The sequence below is a fragment of the Onychomys torridus genome, chromosome 20 (genome assembly GCF_903995425.1).
Source record: "Onychomys torridus chromosome 20, mOncTor1.1, whole genome shotgun sequence".
Classification (NCBI taxonomy): Eukaryota; Metazoa; Chordata; class Mammalia; order Rodentia; family Cricetidae; genus Onychomys; species Onychomys torridus.
This window is the reverse complement of record NC_050462.1, coordinates 47,204,583-47,224,658: the sequence shown is the minus strand read 5'-3', so window position 1 is coordinate 47,224,658 and position 20,076 is coordinate 47,204,583. Positions and strand designations below refer to the sequence as shown.

Below are 20,076 nucleotides of genomic sequence, written 5' to 3'. Positions count from 1 at the left end.
GACACAGAAGCGGGGCACTGGGGTGAGCCCCGTCCAAACCCTGGCCGAGGGAAAGAGGTTAGTACCCGTTTTTGGACAGTGCCTCACTGCGGAGCTGGGAACTCCCTATGTAGGCCGGGCTGGTCTGGAACTCGTGGAGACTGCTAGGAATAACGATGTGGGCCACCAAGCCCAGCTTTCTTTCTTTCTTATTTTTTCTTCTCAAACTGAGACCTTGCCTCAAGGAGCCCAGGCTAGCCTTAAACGCACTAGGTGAGGGAGGATGACCTAGAACTCCTCATCCTGCCTTCACCTCCCAACGCTGGTAGACAGGCATGCGACACCACACCCGGCCCAAAGCCTTCCTAGGGCTTCTTTCGCGCTCGCCTTGCCTGCCACTCAAGTTCGGAAACTTCCTAGTACTGGTTAAGACTTCCTTTTTACCCGCCTCCTTCACTCACCTGATTAGATGTTTACGAGTCAAAAGGCGGGGGAGGGGTGTCACGGGTGTCGAGATTTCATTGGCCGGTACAGGTGCCTGTCAGTGCCGCACCGCCCTCTTTCTCAGCCTCTCTCTCTTTAGTGGCTCCTCACTCCGTCAATCTTCCAGGCCTCTCGTCTAGGTATTGGCTTGCGACCTCGCCAATCAAATCTCTCACCGTAGTGGTTGGTGACAGCCCCCAAAGCCCGCCTTCCTCCCGAAGATTGGCGGATGAACGCGCATATGGCCCACCCTCCACAGGAGGCGGGTGATCTTGCGATTGGCTGGAGCCCTCACCCCGGCCAGGAGGAGGAGGAGGCGGAGAAGGGGGCAGGAGGTTTGGTTGAGCAGCAGCTGTTTGTCTGTTCCACACAGGCTTGGGCCCGACGGGGGAGACGGAGCCCCAGGTACCGAGCTGATGGAGCCCGCAAGGGCAGAGGCGGAGGAGGTCCGGAGAGGAGCGCAGCCTGGCCTGCGGCGGAGGCGGGTCGGGCCTAAGCCGGGGCTGGAGAGGGCAGAAGGGGCCGCCCCGGCGGGCCTAGTGGGGGCGCTGAGGAGGTGATCTGCAGGGCTGGGAGCCCAGCCTGAGTCGGGGAGGCGGCCGCTGGGGGCCGGGCGCGGGGACCCGGAGCCGCTGAGGACCCGGGCCGGCCCTGGTGGCACCCTGAGCACCGCGGTGAGGAGGGCGGAGCTGCGGCCGGGGACCTGCCGGCCGGGGAGGGCAAGCCCGTTTGGCAGGAGGTGTGGAGGGGTCAGCGCTACGCCCAGCCCCGAGGGTAGCCGAGGCTGGGTCTCCGAGACGTCCGGGGTGGCCGCCGAGAGGGGTCTGGTCTCGGCGGAGGAAGTCTCAGGAAATGAAGAATGCATTGCTGAGCTGGATCAAAGTGGAAGGAAGTAGAGGCAGGGCCTGGTGTCAGTTATGGGAACTTCTGGGATGATGGTGAGGGACGGCTCTGGATCTTGGAGTTCCTTACTCTTTTGTTCCTTTAGTGTTTCGATGTGGTGGTTTGAAGTTTTGGGGTCCTTGAGGAATAAGGATGAAGACACAGGTAAAATCATGGTTTCCGTGGCTCCTGGCAGCTCCAGGTTCAGCCCGCCCCGCAGTAACTTTAGTTGGCCCTGGCCTCATAGCTGGCCTTGGCTGCAGTTGGCTTTTTGTTTGTTTATTTGTTTGTTTTAGGGTTTTTTTTCCTATTGCATGTACTGAGAAAAAACTAAGAATTTGGGGATGCTTTGCCCATTCTTTCCCACTCCATAATGTGGTCTGGGTTGACTATTCCTAACTCTTCCATAAGATTGGGGACTCTGTCATCTGCATGGAAAGAGGTTTAGCGACCCCCCAGCCACCGAAAAAATGGACCATGTTTGTTGAAACTCCTTTGAAGTTTCTGTGAAATGCTTGGGCATTTCCTAGACAGTTAATGGAGGTCTCCAGGCCTGGACCTGTGAGGTGATATCCCTACGGGGATTTGGGGGAGAGTTGAGAAGTTCCCTCCCAGAAAGCTGGCATCTTTCCTTTTCCTGTGTCCACTTCTTCAGGAGGCACTTTTGTGTGATTAGCTAGTTAGGTCAAACCCTGAGGTGTTTAGGAAAGAAGGATTATAGAGAATGAAGAGGGCTTTAAAATTTATTACATTTGTGTGTGTGTGTGTGTATCTATACATACATAAACATGTATATGTATAACTATACCTGTACATACATACACATGTGTGAATATGTAGGTATGTATGTATGTATATGAGAAGGGGGAGGTTTACTGGACCTGTCAGTTTCCCATATTATCATCAGACCCTGTTGGTTTCCCCTTAGGGGCCTACCTCCTCTTTCCTTTCTATACTAATGCTATTTATCAATGCGTTTTTTAATATATTTATATTTAATATAAAATTATACTTAATTTTATGTGTATGTGCCAGAGTGTATGTATGTGTATGTATGTGCACCTTATGGGTGCAGGAGCCCTCAGAGGTCAGAAAAGGTATTGAATCCCCTGGAACTGGAGTTACAGACAGTTGGGAGCTGCCACGTGGGTGCTGGGAACTGAACCCAGGTCTTCTGGAAGAGCAGTAAGTGCCCCTAACCACTGGGCCATCTCTCCAGCTTGTCTCACTACATTTCTTAATTACCAAAGTAATATGTACGTATTTTAAAGTGTTCAAGCTATACAGAAATAAAATCCGAGTCTTTCCACACATAGCTTATTTCATTTAGGGCCGTTAGAGATATTAAATAGGACTAACCTTTCTGTTGAGGGATGTGCCAGCAAAGAGGTGTTTTTTTTCCTGTTCTCACTAAATTCTGTTCTGTCATTCTTTCCACAGTATTCTCCTCTTGGATGATACTCTTTTATTTATTGTTTCTTTTGTCATCTATCAAAATCAGAGCAAACGTAGAGCTGTTCACTGCGTTATCATTTGCCTTCTTCAGTACACACTCAGAGTTGTGCACTGGGTAGCCTACACACTGCCGGAATACAGGAACAAAACTTTTTTGTGGGCAGGAAAGAAACATTAAGGAAAACCATTTTGTGTGGGACAGTTACTAGCATGTTCACTAGAGTGAAGAATCTGAAACCCCCAAATTTTCACAGTACTTCACTGTTTCTTCCTTGTCTCAGAGAGAGAGTGATGGTTTTGGAAGAGGGTCTTGTACCCGGCTTGTTATAGTGACCCAAGAAATTCCCATGTGTGTCTGAATTTTAGATTGGGTTTCCTCCAAATTTAGAAGTATCAGAGACTTTTCATACTACTACCTTAGTAATTTAAGTTGACTTTTTTGACCTTTTGAAGCCCTCTAATATGCTAATTGTACAGTGTCCAGCAAAAACCTCAGTTCAACACCTCTCCCCAAACTTTCTCACCTACCCAGTCCTGGAGAAAACTGCTGGGTTGTGTGTCTGTCTGTGTATTCATCCTCTAATCTTTACTGTCTTTAAACCCTGATCATATCCTGACCTGTTCTGTGTGTCCCTCTGTGGGATTCTTTCCTCCCCCCCCCCCCCCCCTAAAAACTTCTTTCAGGAAAGGATCTGAAAGCTGGGCATGGTGGTACTTGCCTTTGATTCCAGCATTCGGGAGGCTAAAGCAGGGTCCTGAGTTCAAGGCCAGGCTAAGCCACACAGCACGCACTGTCCCAAGCACTATCACTACTGCCCAAAAGATTTTTTTTTTTTTAAATCTGGGTTCTAGGATTATAGCCTAGTGGTAGAATGTATGATTAACATTTACCAGATCCTGGGTACAGAGAGAATGAGAATAAAGGTTATATCAGGAATCACTCAAACTTAAGATGTAAATAATTCATAATGGCTTAAAATAATTATTTTCCAAAGGCTTCTGCATATGTAGGGAGCTAAAGAGTGGACTTGGCAATGCAGAATTTCAAACACAGACCTGGAGTTAGAATAGTGTGTGTGGAGATGAGGGCTTTTTCTTGTTGCGCTTGGCATGCCCGTATCGTCTCTTACTCTGCTGTAGCACAGGGATTACTCCTTTGTGGTGTGCTTGTTTGTATGTGTCGTTACACATTTGCCTTCTGAGAAGGAAGCATAGATGGGTAGGAAAGGCATCAGACACTGACTTCCTAATCCTAAGGCGTTTCGGGTGGGAACGGGATCAGTGGTATAGCTTGCCAGCATGTGTGAAGCCAGGTGTGACTGAAGTGTGACACAGTGAGCCTAAAGTTGCGGTGGCCGCCTGGGAGGAAGGATGCTCTAGAACCACACATAATATACCCCTGCTTCCCAAGAATATTCCAGGGAAGATTTAGTCATTTACTGAACTGAAAAAGGAGCTGCCCAGATACGTAAACTAGATTTCTGGGCTAGAGTGTAGCTTTGGTTCAGGGTTGTGGGTCCTTGGCTGTGTGGTGGTATGACTTTTGTTTCTAAACTTGTTTCTCAGGGATAGGGATAAACACAGGTATAATGACCCAGAGCTTTTTAAAAAAACCTCAGAGAGCTTTGTTTTTAGGCATTAGGAGTTGCCTTGGTGTTATAGAGACACATTGGGTGTGATTAGGCCATGTGAAACATAGTAACAAGTGACAGGAAAGGCAGTTTGCCCCGAGAATTACAACAGTATCTTGCGGGCAGGGTCCTTCTATCCAAGGGCATCACAGAGCGCCTAAGAAGAGGGCTGTTTCTGAAGCCTGTCAAACTCCCTAAAGTGAACTAAAATCTACCCAATGGCACTGTGGGGAGGAGTTGGTTGGGAAGGGTTACTTTGACCTTAATTTCAGGAGCACTTAATAATGAACAACTACTACTGCTCTGAAGATTTATGATTACATAATTTTTTTAAAAAAATCCCACTTTTTGAGAAGTTAATGGTTTAGCAGAGCAAATAGATATAACTCAGTGTAATAGAAATACAGTGTTGCTGGGCTGGCGAGATAGCTCAGCAGGTAAAGGTATTTGTCACTAAGCTTAATGAGGCATGTTTGAGTCCCAGAACCCACATTGTGGAAGGAGAAAAATCAACTCCCAAAGTTGTCCTCTGACCTCTACAAATGTACTGTGGCATTCAAGCACACATACACACATGTGTGCACACATGTACAACAAATGTTTAAAAGATTTTTAAAGAAATACAATTTTGATCCTCCTTTTTAAAAAATATGTGTGAATATATACATACTTATGTGTATGCTGTATATATTATTACCATGTACATACATGTATTTGTGTATGTGTATATACAGTAAAGAATTAATACAGTAAAATACAGCATGCTAACCAAGCACTTTACCACTGAGCTATATTTCCAGCTCTTGTTTTACTTTTTTTTTTTTAAGATTTTATTTATTTATTATACATACAGTGTTCTGTCTGCATGTGTCCTTGCAGGCCAGAAGAGGGCACCAGATCTCATTTTAGGTGGTTGCGAGCCACCATGTGGTTGCTGGGAATCGACTTCAGGACCTCTGGAAGAGCAGTCAGTACTCTTAACCACTGAGCCATCTCTCCAGCCCCTTGTTTTACTTTTTATTTTAATTTTTTTTAACTTTTTACTTTGAGACATGGTCTCACTAGGTTGCCCACACTGGTTTTAAATTTACTGCCTAGGCAGGCCTAACTTTTTTAAAAATTCATTTATTTTTATTTTTATGTGGATGGGTGTTTTACCTACATGTATGTATGTATGCTACAAGCCTACCTGGTGCCTCTGGAGGTCAAAATAGGGTGTCAGCTCCCTACAACTGGAGTTATACTTGTAAGAGCCCAGGTCCTTGGCAGAGGTCTAGTGCTCAGCCATTTCTCTGGCCCCTTAGTCTTGGTCTTAAGTAGCTTTTCTTTGGGACTGTAGAACAGTGATGAGTTTTGCTGTAGTCAGAAGATAGTTATGCAGTTTCACTGGTGATGTTTATACTCAACCCTATATGTTTGGGTTTTGCTAGGCAGACAAATTAAGGAATGGCATTCTAATCTTTCCCAGGTCAATAATAGGGAGTTAGCACTACCATGCTGATAGGCGATAAGCTTGCTCTTTGCCTTTTGGAGGAGTACAGGGGGACATGGAGGAGGCAGAGCTCTTGAGCCAGTGACTCACGGGGTAATACTAGCCAGCAGAGTTAAAGAGCTGAGCTAAATAGTGCAAATCTCAGTTCAGGATTTTGGTGATTTGGGTTGGAAAAGAAATAAAGGTGTCTGTTGGCTTCTGTTCCATCTTCCTTTGGAAAAGCTCACCAGGTCCCACAGATTGCCAGTTTCCCTTTTGCCAGCTATCCAGGCAGGGCTGACACAAAGGAGTAGTGGTCATCCTGTGGGAACAGTATGGGAGCAGCTCTAGGGAAGCCTGCTTTCCTAACTTGTTTTCAGTTCCAAAGCCAGAAGCTGAACCAGGCCAGACGCTCTATCCAGTGAACACTCATATTTGTATTTTGGTACCCTCTTCAAGCTAAGCATTTCTTGACTCCTTGAGAAGTACAGTGCAGGGGTTGGGGCTTTTGAAGACTTAATTTTGATCCCTAAAACTCATGTTAAAGAAGAAAGAAAAACTGGCACACACACTTGTAATCCCAGCACTAGAGAGGTATAGACATAGGCAGGTCCTGAGGCTCACTGGCCGTCCCTCCAACCTAGCCTAACTGGTAAGCCAGTGAGAGACCCTGGTTCAAAAAACCAGATGGACAGTGCTGGAGGAGAGTCTCAGGTTACCCTTTGGTCACCATGTGCATGCTTGTGTACAGGTTCAGTAGAGCTGGTGTGGGGGTGACTTTAATCCCAGTACTTGGGAGGCAGAGGCAGACAAATCTGAATTTGAAGCTAGCCTGGTCTACAAAGTGATTTCCTTCCTTTTTTTTTTTTTTTGTTTTTTGTTTTGTTTTATTTTTCAAGACAGGGTTTCTCTGTAGCTTTGGAGTCTGTCCTGGACTAGCTCTGTAGACCAGCCTGGCCTTGAACTCACAGAGATCCACCTGCCTCTGCCTCCCGAGTGCTGGGATTATAGGCGTGCGCAGCCGCCGCCACCACCACCACCACCACCCGGCTAAAGATTTATTATGTATACATTGTTCTGCCTACATGTATGCCTGCGGGTCAGAAGAGGGTGCCAGATCTCATTACAGATGGCTGTGAGCCACCATGTGGTTGCTGGGAGTTGAACTCAGGACCTCTGGAAGAACAGCCAGTGTTCTTAACCTCTGAGCCATCTCTCCAGCCCCCCCCCCCTTTTTTTTTAATCCTGGCATGATCAGACACCAGACGGCCTGGGAATTGAACCCGGGTCCTCTAGATCATCAGTCACTGCTCTTAACCGCTGAGCCACCTCTACAACTACAAAGTGATTTCCATGCCAGCCTGTCTTCAGCAACAACAGAAAGTACAGTAGAGCTGGGTGTTTGTGGTTTACATCTATAATCCCAGCATCTAGGCAGCTGAGACTGGAGTATCACCTATAAGACTGTCTTGTCAGCCGGGCGGTGGTGGCGCACGCCTGTAATCCCAACACTCGGGAGGCAGAGGCAGGCGGATCTCTGTGAGTTCAAGGCCAGGCTGGTCTACAGAGCTAGTCCAGGACAGACTCCAAAGCTACAGAGAAACCCTGTCTCGAAAAACCAAAAAACAAACAAACAAAAAAAAAAGACTATCCTGTCTCCAAAAATATTTAAAACAAAATAGAGTGAAGGAAGGCCAAGTCGAGTGGTGCATGTCTGTAATCTCAGCACATAGAAGGCAAAAGCAGATGGAGTTTTGCTGTTGTTAATCTTGGAGACAGGGTCTCTCCGTGTAGCCCTGGCTGTCCTGGAACAGAGTTGTAGATTGGGCTGGCCTCGAACTCACAGAGATGTATTCTGCCTGCCTCTGCCTCCTTTGTGCTGGGATTTAAGGCACTGCCCAGCCAACAGATGGATTTTGAGTTGAAGACCAACCTAAGATACACAGTCACAGCCAAACATTGTTTCAAAAAAATAAAATAAAAAGGGGGGGAGTATAGTGGTATAAGGGAGAAAAATACTGTTCAGCTGGCTATACTTATTTATTTAGACATGGTTTATTTTGATAACAGTTCTGGCTGCCCTGGAACTCACAGAAATCTGCCTGCTTCTGCCTCCTGAGTGCTGGGATTAAAGATGTGCGCCACCACTCCCCAGCCTAGCTGGCTATACTTAATGCCTGACAGATTGACTTACTTTATGAGCCTCGATTTCCTTACTTCTAAAGTAGAGGCAGACTGTCGGAAGTATGGATTGGCTCTTAATCTGGGTGACCGGCCTTACAGGGCTGTCATTTCGGACTGAGTAGAGTGTGGTGGCCATGTACTGGGAACTCTCCTCTAGTTTTACAGAGACTTAGTGTAATTACACTACGTTGAAGCAAGTTGAAAGGGGCCTGAGGAATGTAGTCTTGCTCTAGTTGGGATTGTCAGGCTAAGAAACTTTTCCTGTTGTGCATACTTTGTAGTGGTGCTTGGAGAAAATCCTCGTGCCGGCGCCCGGTGGCTGGCCTGTGGACAGACCCAATCCTCCCCAGTTAAGGGATGTTTCATGTACCCTCCTGTCTGTGGAGCTGCTTGTTCTTCCAGTCTTTCTGTGTAACCATGGCTGGGCTAGAACTCAGGAGACCCGGTTGGCTGTCAGTTTGTATTTTTTATTTTTTCAGACAAGATCTCACTATGTAGCCTTGGCTGGCCTGGAATTCACAGAGATCCACCTGTCTCTGACTCACCGGTGCTGGAATTAAAGATGGATGCCACCACACCCTGCCGAATTTGAATTTATGATCCTCTTGCCTCTGCCTCCTGCGTGGTGGGATTACAGACAGGCACTGCTGCACTCAGCTCTGTTGGTTGTTTGTTTTGTTTTTAGACTCTCTCACTCATTTCGTAGCCCTGATTGGTCTTGAACTCTCAACATCCTCCTGTCACTGTCCTGAGTGCTGGGGTTATCTGCTTGATCCAGTAGGACCTGCTCAGCTGCACTTGTGAGGAGGTTAAACTTGGTTGCTTCTGTTCTGCATGGAAAGTGGCCTCAGGTTTGAAGGTGGTGAAGGTGAGGGCACCTGCGCTTTGCTGTGGGTGACTTTGTCTGTCCTTGGACGTGTTTGCGGATCCTAGCAGGCAACACGTATACCCTTGACTGAAGAACAGCCCTCTCTCCAGGACCTTGTTCTAACTGTGAAGGAGGAAGGTGACACCCACCTCACCACAGGAGGGGACATACAGATACTGGGATCTCTGAGTTTGAGGCTAGCCTGGTGTACAAAGTGAGTTTTTCAAGCCATCTGAGGCTATAATGAGACCTTGTTAAGAAACAAAAACAAAAAAATTAGAATAAGGAATCAAGTGAATTGATGGGGCCTGGTCCTTGTACTTGGGAAATAGAAAAAGAGAGGATTATGAGTTCAAATCCAGTCTGGGCTACTTCAGGCCCTTACTTAAAAAACAAGAAACAAAAGGAAATCAATTGAATTTTTTTTTTTTTTGAGCTGAGGATCAAACCCAGGGCCTTGCACTTGCTAGGCAAGCACTCTACCACCTCAGTCTCTGGGATAATGAGGACTCTGTGACCCAGGTGTTCTTAGGCTGCTTTTCACTCTCCCATGCTCCTGCTATGAGAATTCACTCTATTGGGCTGGAGAGACGGCTCAGCGGTTAGGAGCACCGGCTGCTCTTCCAGAGGTCCTGAGTTCAATTCCCAGCAACCACATGGTGACTCACAACCATCTGTAATGAGATCTGGTACCCTCTTCTGGCTTGCAGTCATACATGCTGTATACATCATAAATAAATAAATCTTTAAAAGAAAAGAAAAGAATTCACTCTATCTTAGTGCCGTGCTTTCATAGTGTGCAGAAGTAACATTGAGGCTTAATGGTCTTCCCCTTGGATCGTATACTTTGAAATTGATAAAGTGTGAGGGAATGACTAGAAACTTTTCCTGTGTGTGTGTGTGTGTGTATGTGTGTGTGTGTGTGTGCGCGCGCGCGCCAGAGAGAGAGACACAGAGAGAGAGAGAGGTCACCTAGACTGCTCTTGGAATATATGTGTCATTGCTTTATGTATTTTTAATTTTTATTAGGTGTGTGTGTGTGTGTACAAGTGCATGTAGGTCACGGCAACTTGTGGGAGTTGGTTCTCTCCTGCCACATGGGTCACAGGGATCAAACTTTCGTTTGTCAGGCTTACGGGCAAGGGCCCACTGAGCCATCTCACCAGTACTGTTTAATTTTTATTTATTTATTACTATGTGAGGGTGTGCATATGTATGATGCGTGTGTGAGAGAGTGCCGTGGCTCACACATAGAGATCAGAGACATCTTTTGGGTCCGTTCTCCTTCCACTGTGGGTTCCGAGGATTGGCTCAGGTCACTAAGGCTTGTGTGACAACACGTTTACCCACTGAGCCACATCCCTGGCTCTTGCCATCTGCTTTGAAATTTAGGCGTACAGTTCCTTCTCTCTCCCCAGAAGGTATTGAATATGCACCGCAGAAAGATGTTTTTAGAAATAATTCATTCTCAGATCCCTTTTTAAAAAAGGTTTTTGTTTTATCTTTTTGAGGCAGAGTCACTTGTTGCCAAAGCAGGCCTCAAACTCAAATTCCTTATGTAGCCAACAGTGGTCTTGCATCCTCTTGCCTTCACCTCCCAAGATCTGGGATTACAGCCATTTGCTACCTCACTGAACACATATTTCTTAAGTGTATGTAGAGCTTTGGAAATTAATGCTTATTTCGCTCTTGGTTATCCTCACCAGCCTTCATCTCCCCCAAACACACTTATCAGATAAACTGAGGTTCAGAAGCCTGGGTGAAAAGCTAACGTCGCAGCAGAACAAACGGCTCAGACTCACCCAGTGCCAGCAGCCTGACATTGCTGGATTGGTTTTTTACCTTAATGATTGTTCTATTACAGAGCAAGGTTGAGGAATCTTCTGACCCCTGGGAGCCTCTGTGTTCAGTTCTCATCTAAAATTGCTTCAGTAGCAATGATAACTAAAGGCTGGCCAGAGAGAACTCCATTCCATCCCTCAGATTTCAAGATCATTATTGGTGTACAGCCCACAGTTCGAGAAAGACTGCACAGTTGGTTAAGAAGCAAATTAATTCTGATTTGCAGTAATAGTTTTCAGATTTCTTGGGATAATTGTGTGTGTCCATGTGGATAGGTACACACACACATATATGTGGAGCCAGATTAATTTGGAACTTGCTATGTAGACTAGGCTGGCCTCAAACTCGGAGAGCCACCTGCCTCTGCCTCTCAGATGTGCAACACCACACCCAGCCAGAGTCAGTCTGTAGAAGAGTGAGGGATAAGGAGGGCAGCAAGATGGCTTAGCAGGTAAAGACTCCTGTTAAAGCCAGGCAGCCTGATTCAATCCCTGGAACTCATGTGGTAGAAGGGGACAAACTCATGTAAATTGTCTTCTGACCGCCACACACACAAAATGAGTGATTTAAAAGCTTTTTTTGTTGTTGTTGCTTTGTTTTTTGAGACAGGGTTTCTCTGTGTAACAGCTCTGGCTGTCCTAGAACTCTATTTGTAGACTAGGCTGACCTCTGCCTCCTGAATGCTGGGATTACAGATAGACAGCACCACACGTGCCCAGAGCAGTTCTTGTTTTGCTGCCTACCACCCTTAACCACTGGATGTCAGCTGTCTAGGACCTCATCAGAAGTGTGAGTGACCTTTCGGTTTTGGATAATTGCCAGACCAAGCTCTGGAAACAAGGAAATGAAGAGATTTCTGTTCTTGTTCTGAAAAGTGACTTGGCACACCTGTGGTCGCAACACTCTGAAGAAGAGGCAGGGAGATCACAGTAATTTCAACAGTGAGTTCCAGGCCAGCCAGTACTATGCAGTGAGATCCTGTATCAGAAAACCAAAATAAACTGGGTATAGGGTGCATATGGGCCTGCAATCGTAGCACTTAAGGGGAGGTGAAGGCAGAAGGATCATTAGGTCATCCAGAGCTATCTAGAAACCCTATTGAGTATGGTGGTTCATGCATCTATTCACAGAACTTGAGAGGCTGAGGCAGGAAAATTGTTCCAAAGCCAACCTGGGCTGTTGACCAAAGTTTTTAGACCATTTCATAAAACAAAACAAAAGAGCTGGGCTGTGGTGGTGCACATCTTTAATTCCAGCACTCAGGAGGCAGAGGCGGGCAAGTCTCTGTGAGTTCCAGGACAGCCAGGGCTACACAGAGAAACCCTGTCTCAAAAAACAAAAATTGCTAATGGGAAAAAGGCTGCAGACTCAGTGGTCCTATTTCTAATTTTGTCCACTTTTTCCCCTACAGGACTGTTGGAGCCTGGAAGCCCCTCCCCTTCCCCTTCCCCCTTTGCCGCTTTGTGGCATCCCCTCCCTCCACCCTGTCCTACTGACAACCTGGCTATGACTAGCAGAAGTACAGCCAGGCCCAATGGGCAGCCCCAGGCCAGCAAAATATGCCAGTTCAAATTGGTCCTGCTGGGAGAGTCTGCAGTGGGGAAATCGAGCCTGGTGCTGCGTTTTGTCAAAGGGCAGTTCCACGAGTACCAGGAAAGTACCATTGGAGGTGAGTTCAGTCCTTAGTGGGGTGAAAGGAACATCCAGAATTTGACTGTGGAATTGGCTCTCAGCACCATTTGTTATCCCAGAAATGGAAACCCTGCAGGAAGATCAGGTGTTCAAGACCACCCTTAACGATATAGAGGCCAACCTGGCCTACATGAGGCCCTGTCACAATTTAAAAAAAAAAATCAGGCCAAGCATGGTGTCGAATGCCTTTAATCCTAGCACTCAGGATGCAGAAGTAAACAGATCTCTGTGTGTTTGAGGCCAGCCTGGACTATATAGTAAGTTCCAGGATAGTCAGGGCTATGTAGAGAGACCCTGCCTCAAAACAAATCAATCAAAATAAATTACAAATAAAAGCTGGGCCTGGTAGCTAGTGTCTCTAATCACAGTTCTCAAGAGACCAAGACTGAGAGGTTGCTGCCAGAGGGTAAGGGCCAGGAATATTACCTGGCTTTTTACCTTTTCTCTTTTTCCCAGTGTAGTCTTGACTGTCCTGGAACTCTCTCTGTAGACCAGGCTGGCCTCGAACTCAAAAATCCACCTGCCTCTGCTTCCCAAGTGCTGGGGTTAAAGGTGTGCGCCACCACCGCCCGGCTGCTTTTACCTTTTCACATAATCCTACAACAGATCCAAGGACACTTGTACCAGGGAAGGAATAATGTAGTTCTTGTAAAAGGTTTTTTGTTAGTTTTTACTTTTATTTTCATCTTATTTGTGTACGGATGTCTTGCCCGCACCTGTGTCTGTGAACCCTTTTTGTGACTGGTGCTCGTATAGGCCGGAAAGGGGTTGCATCCCCTGGAACTGGAGTGACAGATGGTTGTGGGCCATACCGTGGGTAGTGGGAACCGAACCCCATTCTCTTTCCATCCTGCACGCTCCTACCCCACCCCACATGTTGAATAAATACCCTGCTTGAATTAGTGCCAAGAAAGACGGTAGAAAGGTGGAAACAGCAAAGTCCAGCCCGCCAGACCACAGAGGAAGATTGTTTCAGAGAAGAAAGAGAATTGTCAGAATGCCCAAAATTAGATTGTGTGTGTTCATACTTGTAGGGAAAAAGTTCTCTAGAGAAAATAATCTTTATACATGAAGAAGAATTAGATAGTGTGTTTGTGTTCATACTTGTAGGGAAAAAAGTTCTCTAGGAAAGATAATCTTCATGCATGAAGAAGTTTTTCCGCCTTGCTCCTCCTCCCTGTCATTCATTTTTATGTATATGTTTTGATTTTGAGTTTTTCCAGACAGGGTGTCTCTGTGTAACAGCTCTGGCTGTCCTGGAACTCGCTCTGTAGCCCAGGCTGGCCTCGCACTCACAGAGATCTGCCTGCCTCGCCTGGCTCTTCCCTGTCATCTTAATGCCAGTGGAGTTCCACCGAGTGACATCATGAGAGATAAAATTAGATCAGGGCGACATGAGAACACTCTGGAAGCTAAGGGAGGGACTGATCCAAGTTCCACTTAGCCTAAGGCCGCCTAACAGGACCTGTGTCAGACACCCAGGGACTTGAGAGGAGAGCAGACCCAAGCTTGGTTCTGAACAAGCCTCCTTGGGTGGCTCACAGTCACTGTAACTCCACCTCCCAGGGACCTGACGCCTCTGGCGGCCTCAGAACTAGCACTGCCCACACAGTACGTGTAATATATAAAAATAGATACTTTAGAAACAACTGGTCAGAGCCAGGCGGATCTCTGTGAGTTTGAGGCTAGCCTGGGCTACAGAGTGAGTTCCAGGAAAGGTGCAAAGCTACACAGAGAAACCCTGTCTCGGGAAAACAAAACAAAACAAAAAAGAAACATGTATACATAATTTAAAATAAAACCTTTTTTTCCACCTGCCTCTGCCTCTGAGTGCTGCGCTTAAAGGCTTGCGCCACCACTGCCCGGCTAAAATAAAACCTTTAAAAACAAAACACTTAGGCCTGTTGACACAGGCTTGTAATCTAAGCTCCTTGGTAGGCTAAGGCAGGAGGATCCAAGGTCAAAACTTGTTTGTGTCATAGAATGAGTTCAGATTAGTCCTCATTACAAACAAGACCCTGACTGAAAAGAAAAAGGTCGAGGAATGTAGCATGCACAGCTTAGTGTTCTGTCCTCAGTACCGGTCCACCAAAATTGTCGAATAGGGAATCGGATGAATGTCTTGATGAGCCCACACCTACCCTTAGTGTGCCCGTAAGCACTACCACTCTTACTTAATAACCTTGTTAAGTCTGTTTTAAAACAGTTTCTAAACAATATTCCTGGGAATGCTGGAGAGATGGCCCAGTGGTTAAGTGAGCTTGCTGTTCTTTCAGAGGCCCCGATCCCCAGTGTGGATCATCAGGTGGGCAGCTCCAGGGGACCCCACGCCTCTTCTAATTTATGTAGGCATCTGCATTCACATGCACATACCCATCATAGACACACAAATAAGTGGCAATTCCTTTAAAAGAAATAAAAATTGCCGGGGGTGGGAGGTGGGGTAGGGGGGATGGGATATGGGCCAACAAGATGGCTTACAAGGTAAAGATGCCTGAGGCTGCAGTTCAGTCCCCAGAACCCATGGAAAGGGGAAGGAGAGTGGAGCCAGCCCCACAGGATTGCACCTTGGAAGTGCTGTCCTAGCACCTTTCCTCAAGCTTTAAAGTCTTTAAAGTAGATGTGTGTGTATGTGTAAGACAGGGATCGTGTAGCAGGAGTGACCTTGTTTTCCTGGTCCTCCTCCCTCTACCTCCCTCTACCTCCCAAGCGCTAGAAAAACAGGTATGTCATGCCCTGAAAATATTCTCATTCTTTTGTTAGTTATTATTTTTATTACAGCATTTCTTTATGTAGCCTTGGCTGTCCTTAAACTCTGAGATCTTCCTGCCTCTGCCTCCCTGAGTACTGGGCCACCACCTACTACTTCATTATTTCTTACCCCTTAAGAAGGTTAGAACAAATCGGGTAGTGGTGGCGCACACCTTTAATCCCAGCATTTGGGAGGCAGAGGCAGGTGGATCTCAGTGAGTTCAAGGCCAGCCTGGTCTATACAAAGTGAGATCCAGGACAGCCAGGACTGTTACACAGAAAAACCCTGTCTCAAAAAACCAAAAAAAAAAAAAAAAAAAAAAGAACAAGCCCAGTGATGGTGATACGAACCTTTAATCCCAGCACTAAGGAGGCAGAGGAAGGGGGATCTATGTTCCAGGACAGCCAGAGCTGTTACACAGAGAAACCCTATCTCAAAAAAGAAAAATAAAGAAGATTAGAACATGAATGACTGATGTAAGTGACAGGTGTACTCTCTATCCTTCACAGCTTATGGTACTCACTGTTCCTTAGCTAGAAAACTTTTGTTTTTGTTTATGCTTTTTGAGACAGGGTTTCTCTGTGTAGCTTTACACCTTTCCTGGAACTCACTTGGTAGCCTAGGCCAGCCTCGAACTCACAGAGATCTGCCTGGCTCTGCCTCCAGAGTGCTGGGATTAATGAGTTCCAAGAGCTGGTACTACATATTGAGACCCTTCTTAAATGAATAAACAAATACAGGATCTCACTTGCCCAGACTGGCCTCAAACTTGCTAAATAGACAAATATGGTGGTAAACTCCTGACTGGCCCTCCTGCCTTCACCCACCAGTGTTCAGAGGCCATCTTCCCCTGCTCCAGTATTCACACGAAGGCGATGGCTAGCCTGTAACGGATGGGCCTGGGTGGGGACTGGTCTTGGAGTGAAAGGAGACCATTTGAAGGGAGTAGGGGCCTCCCGTCCGTCCTCCCACTGAGAGTGTCTTTGTTGTCTCCTTCACAGCGGCCTTCCTCACCCAGTCTGTGTGTCTAGATGACACAACAGTCAAGTTTGAGATCTGGGACACAGCTGGACAGGAGCGATACCACAGCCTGGCCCCCATGTACTATCGGGGGGCCCAGGCAGCCATCGTGGTCTATGACATTACTAATCAGGTAAGTGGGCATCTACAGAAATTCAGTTAGGTGGGGAAGAGGAAACAGGTTCTAAAGTAGCAAAATAAGAGTACCCAGTATGCTTCCAAGCACAAAGCTAGAGGAAGTAGACTGCGGGAGGGCGCCTGGAGGAGGAGGGTTGTGAGACTAGTTTTGAGGGATGACTGGATTAGCACTCACTCCAGCCCGTCCTCTCCTTCATGTTCCTAGGAGACCTTTGCCCGGGCAAAGACCTGGGTGAAGGAGCTGCAGCGGCAGGCCAGCCCTAGCATTGTCATCGCCTTGGCGGGCAACAAAGCCGACCTCGCCAACAAGCGCATGGTGGAATACGAAGTAAGATGCCCAGAGCCCTCCCCAACACGCTCGCTCTAGATGTGGCACCTCTTTTTTCCAAACCAGTCTCCTGAAAACCTCATGTTAGTCACCCATATTGTCTCACTTCCTAGCTGTACACCAAATTAAATACATCAGCACTGTAATGGCAGCCAGGAGACTTTAAACGAATTAGAAGAAAATTGCAGATCAGAGGGGTAAGGAAATACCACTTGAGGGTACCAGGGTAAAAACAGGAAGGGAGGAACAGTTAAATTTGAGGTAACAAACTATTTCCATGCCATAACCCAAAGATTCCTATCAGTTTACCCTTTCCCATGATCAAGATTTCTTGCACTGGGAGGTGGTTCCAGTTGTCCAGTACTTGTGTGGCAAGCCTGAGGACTTGGGGTTCTCCGGACCCACATGGAAAAGGCATGGGAAGGTAACACATGCCTGCAATCTCAGTGCTGGGGATGTGGAGACCAGAGTGTCCCAGGGGCTAAAACAGTGGGTTTCAAGTTCCATGAGAGACATTATCTTAAAAAGTACTAAGGTGCTGGGCAGTGATGACACACACCTTTAATCCCAGCACTCAGGAGGCAGAGGCAGGTGAATCTCTGAGTTTAAGGCCAGCCTGGTCTATAGAAGTTCCAGGACAGCCAGGGCTACACAGAAAAACCCTGCATTTAAAAAATAAATAAAACAATACATACATACATACATACATACATACATACATACATACATACATAAATATAAATAAGAGGTCTAGCAGGTAAAGTTGCAAGCCTGGAGACCTGAGTTCAATCCCTGGAATCTGCATAAAGGTGGAAGGAGAGAACCACCTCCATCATTGACTCTGTCCTCCACCAGCACACCATGGCCTTCAGGCCTGTATGCTGTATGTACAAACACATGCACACATGTATATACATACAAACAGTGAATTGAAAAAATAAGACGAAAAGCAATTGAGGAAGATACCCAAAGTTAACCTCTGGCCTATACATGCATGCATGTGCACACATCTGAACATGGATAACAAATAGATTCCTGACATCTCTTTGTTGAACTTAGTGGACATGGGTTTATTTTGAGGGAATAATTACCGTATTACGAGTCTGGGGCCAACTGGTACAAAAGGGAATTAAGAGGAAAATAAAACATTCCCTCCAGAGTGCCGCAGGGGAGTAAAAAAAGCAATACCACTTTCACCCTTTTCAGGAGGCCCAGGCATATGCAGATGACAACAGCTTATTATTTATGGAGACTTCAGCTAAGACTGCTATGAACGTGAATGATCTCTTCCTGGCAATAGGTATGGTCAGAGTGGTCTGAGGTCTTCTTGTCTCCTTGTCTATATGTAACCAAACCAAGGATATGTGTTTTATAAATTACTATAAGGATGGGGTTGGAGATGTAGCATGGTGGTAGAGTACTCATAGGAGGTGGAAGGCCCAAGGTTTGATACCCCAGCACTGCAAAGAAGCAAAACAAGAAACACCAAACCGGGTGGCAGTGGCGGCGCACGCCTTTAATCCCAGCACTTGGGAGGCAGAGGCAGGTGGATCTCTGTGAGTTTGAGGCCAGCCTGGGCTACAGAGCCAGATCCAGGAAAGGTGCAAAGCTACACAGAGAAACCCTGTCTCAAAAAACCAAAAAACAAAAAACAAAAACAAAAAAAAAAACAAGAAACACCTAAGTTGGGCACAGTGATACATTCTTGTAATCCAGCACTTGGGATGCCAAAACAGGAGGATTGCCACAGTCTGAAACTAACTGCACTATATAATAAATACTAGGCCAGGGGTTCTCAACCTTCCTAATGCTGCAACCCTTTAATACAGTTCGTGTTGTAGTGACCCCAAGTATAAAATTACTTTGTTCTGTACTTTTGCTAATGTTTGAATCATGATGTAAATATCTAATATTCGACCTACAGGTTGAGAACCACTGTACTAGGTCGTAACTGGGCATGGGGGTGCACACCTTTAATCCCTGCACTCAGGAGGCAGGCTAATCTCTGTGAGTTCGAGGCCAGCCTGGTCTACAGAGTGAGTTCCAGAGAAACCAAAAGAAAAAGGGGGGAAAGGCAAATGAAAACACTCTTCAAACAGGCATGCCCACAAGCTCAGGTGGGGCAGTGGGCTGAAGCAGAAGGATTGTGAAGATCCAGCAAAGCACACCTGTAATCACAAAACTTGGGAAATGGAGGCAAGAGGATCAAGGTCATCCTTGAATGTTTAGCACGTGTGAGGCCAGTCTGGGCTACATGAAACCTTGCTTAATAAAGTGGCTGGAGAGATGGCTTGGTGGCTAAGGGTGCACACTGCTCTTGCAGAGGACCCATGATTGTTTCCAAGCACCCACATCAGGTAGCTCCAGGGGGTGCCATAGCTCTGACCTGAGGGCGCCTGCCTTCATGTGCACATACCCGCTCATACACACATACGTAGAATTTAAAACAGAGTGAAAAAGAAACCAAAAAATAAAAGTGGTGTGGTGCTGTACACCTTTAATCCTACCATGTGGGAGGCTGAGACCAGAAGATCCAGAGTTTGAAGTTAATCTGGACTACAGAGTCAGAGAACCCAAGGTCGGAGGTAGAGCAGTGAGTTCAATCCCCAGCACCAGCCCACAAGAAAGTCTCAGTTGTAGAAACGGTGTTGCTTCCTTTTGCAACCTCCCATCCTTTGGTGGCAGCTTTAGCTCCCTGTGTCCACTGTGCCCTCTTGGGATGATTATTTTAATCTTACTTTGCCCTACTCAGTAGTCTTTGTTTGGGGTGGGAAGTGTATATATATACTCATATATATATATATGAGTAAAATCTACCATGCTTTGTTCCATTCTCTTTATTTTAGCAAAGAAGTTGCCAAAGAGTGAACCCCAGAACCTGGGAGGTGCGGCGGGCCGGAGTCGGGGTGTGGACCTCCATGAGCAGTCCCAGCAGACCAAGAGCCAGTGTTGTAGCAACTGAGGGTGGCTAGGGGCAGACCCGTGTGCAGTTAGCACGAGAGCTAAACATAACCTCTCCATCCCCACCCTCAGCACACAGCCCTGGCTCCCAAGGGCTGCCTCCTGACAGCTCCGTCATGGCACTTTTTAACGCTTCAGCAACCAACACCAGGCAGCTGTTGCCACTACTATGCCCTCCTCTGGGGTTTGGGGTCAAATCTCCCCAGGACCTTCCTTCCAAAACTTTGTTCACTTCGTATTCTAGGTGCAAGACAGTGACCTCCTCATTGTTACTCCCGCCCATACTGTTCTTCCCGGTGTTGAGGGAGACTTCTGTCTCCTGCCTCTTCCCCTTCCGCCTCTCATCACTCCCTGTTCTTGATCCTGCTTCCTCCTCTTCCCAAGATGATG

At 46.7% G+C, this 20,076-nt stretch overlaps 1 protein-coding gene across 3 annotated transcripts in view; it reads left to right on the top strand.

Moving 5' to 3' along the window:
* The first annotated feature begins 761 nt into the window (after positions 1 to 761).
* The window catches only part of Rab5b (RAB5B, member RAS oncogene family), a 21,199-nt gene continuing 1,884 nt past the window's right edge, over positions 762 to 20,076 (top strand). Inside the window, exons 1-6 of one of the 3 annotated variants that reach the window (XM_036169820.1) lie at positions 762 to 867; positions 12,207 to 12,464; positions 16,241 to 16,392; positions 16,603 to 16,725; positions 17,932 to 18,025; positions 19,572 to 20,076. The exon at positions 19,572 to 20,076 is cut by the window's right edge and continues 1,884 nt beyond it. In XM_036169820.1, coding sequence (XP_036025713.1) covers positions 12,302 to 12,464; positions 16,241 to 16,392; positions 16,603 to 16,725; positions 17,932 to 18,025; positions 19,572 to 19,687 — 648 coding nt within the window. In that variant the 5' untranslated portion in view covers positions 762 to 867; positions 12,207 to 12,301 and the 3' untranslated portion in view covers positions 19,688 to 20,076. The other 2 variants (XM_036169821.1, XM_036169822.1) reach the window with 2 other exon arrangements.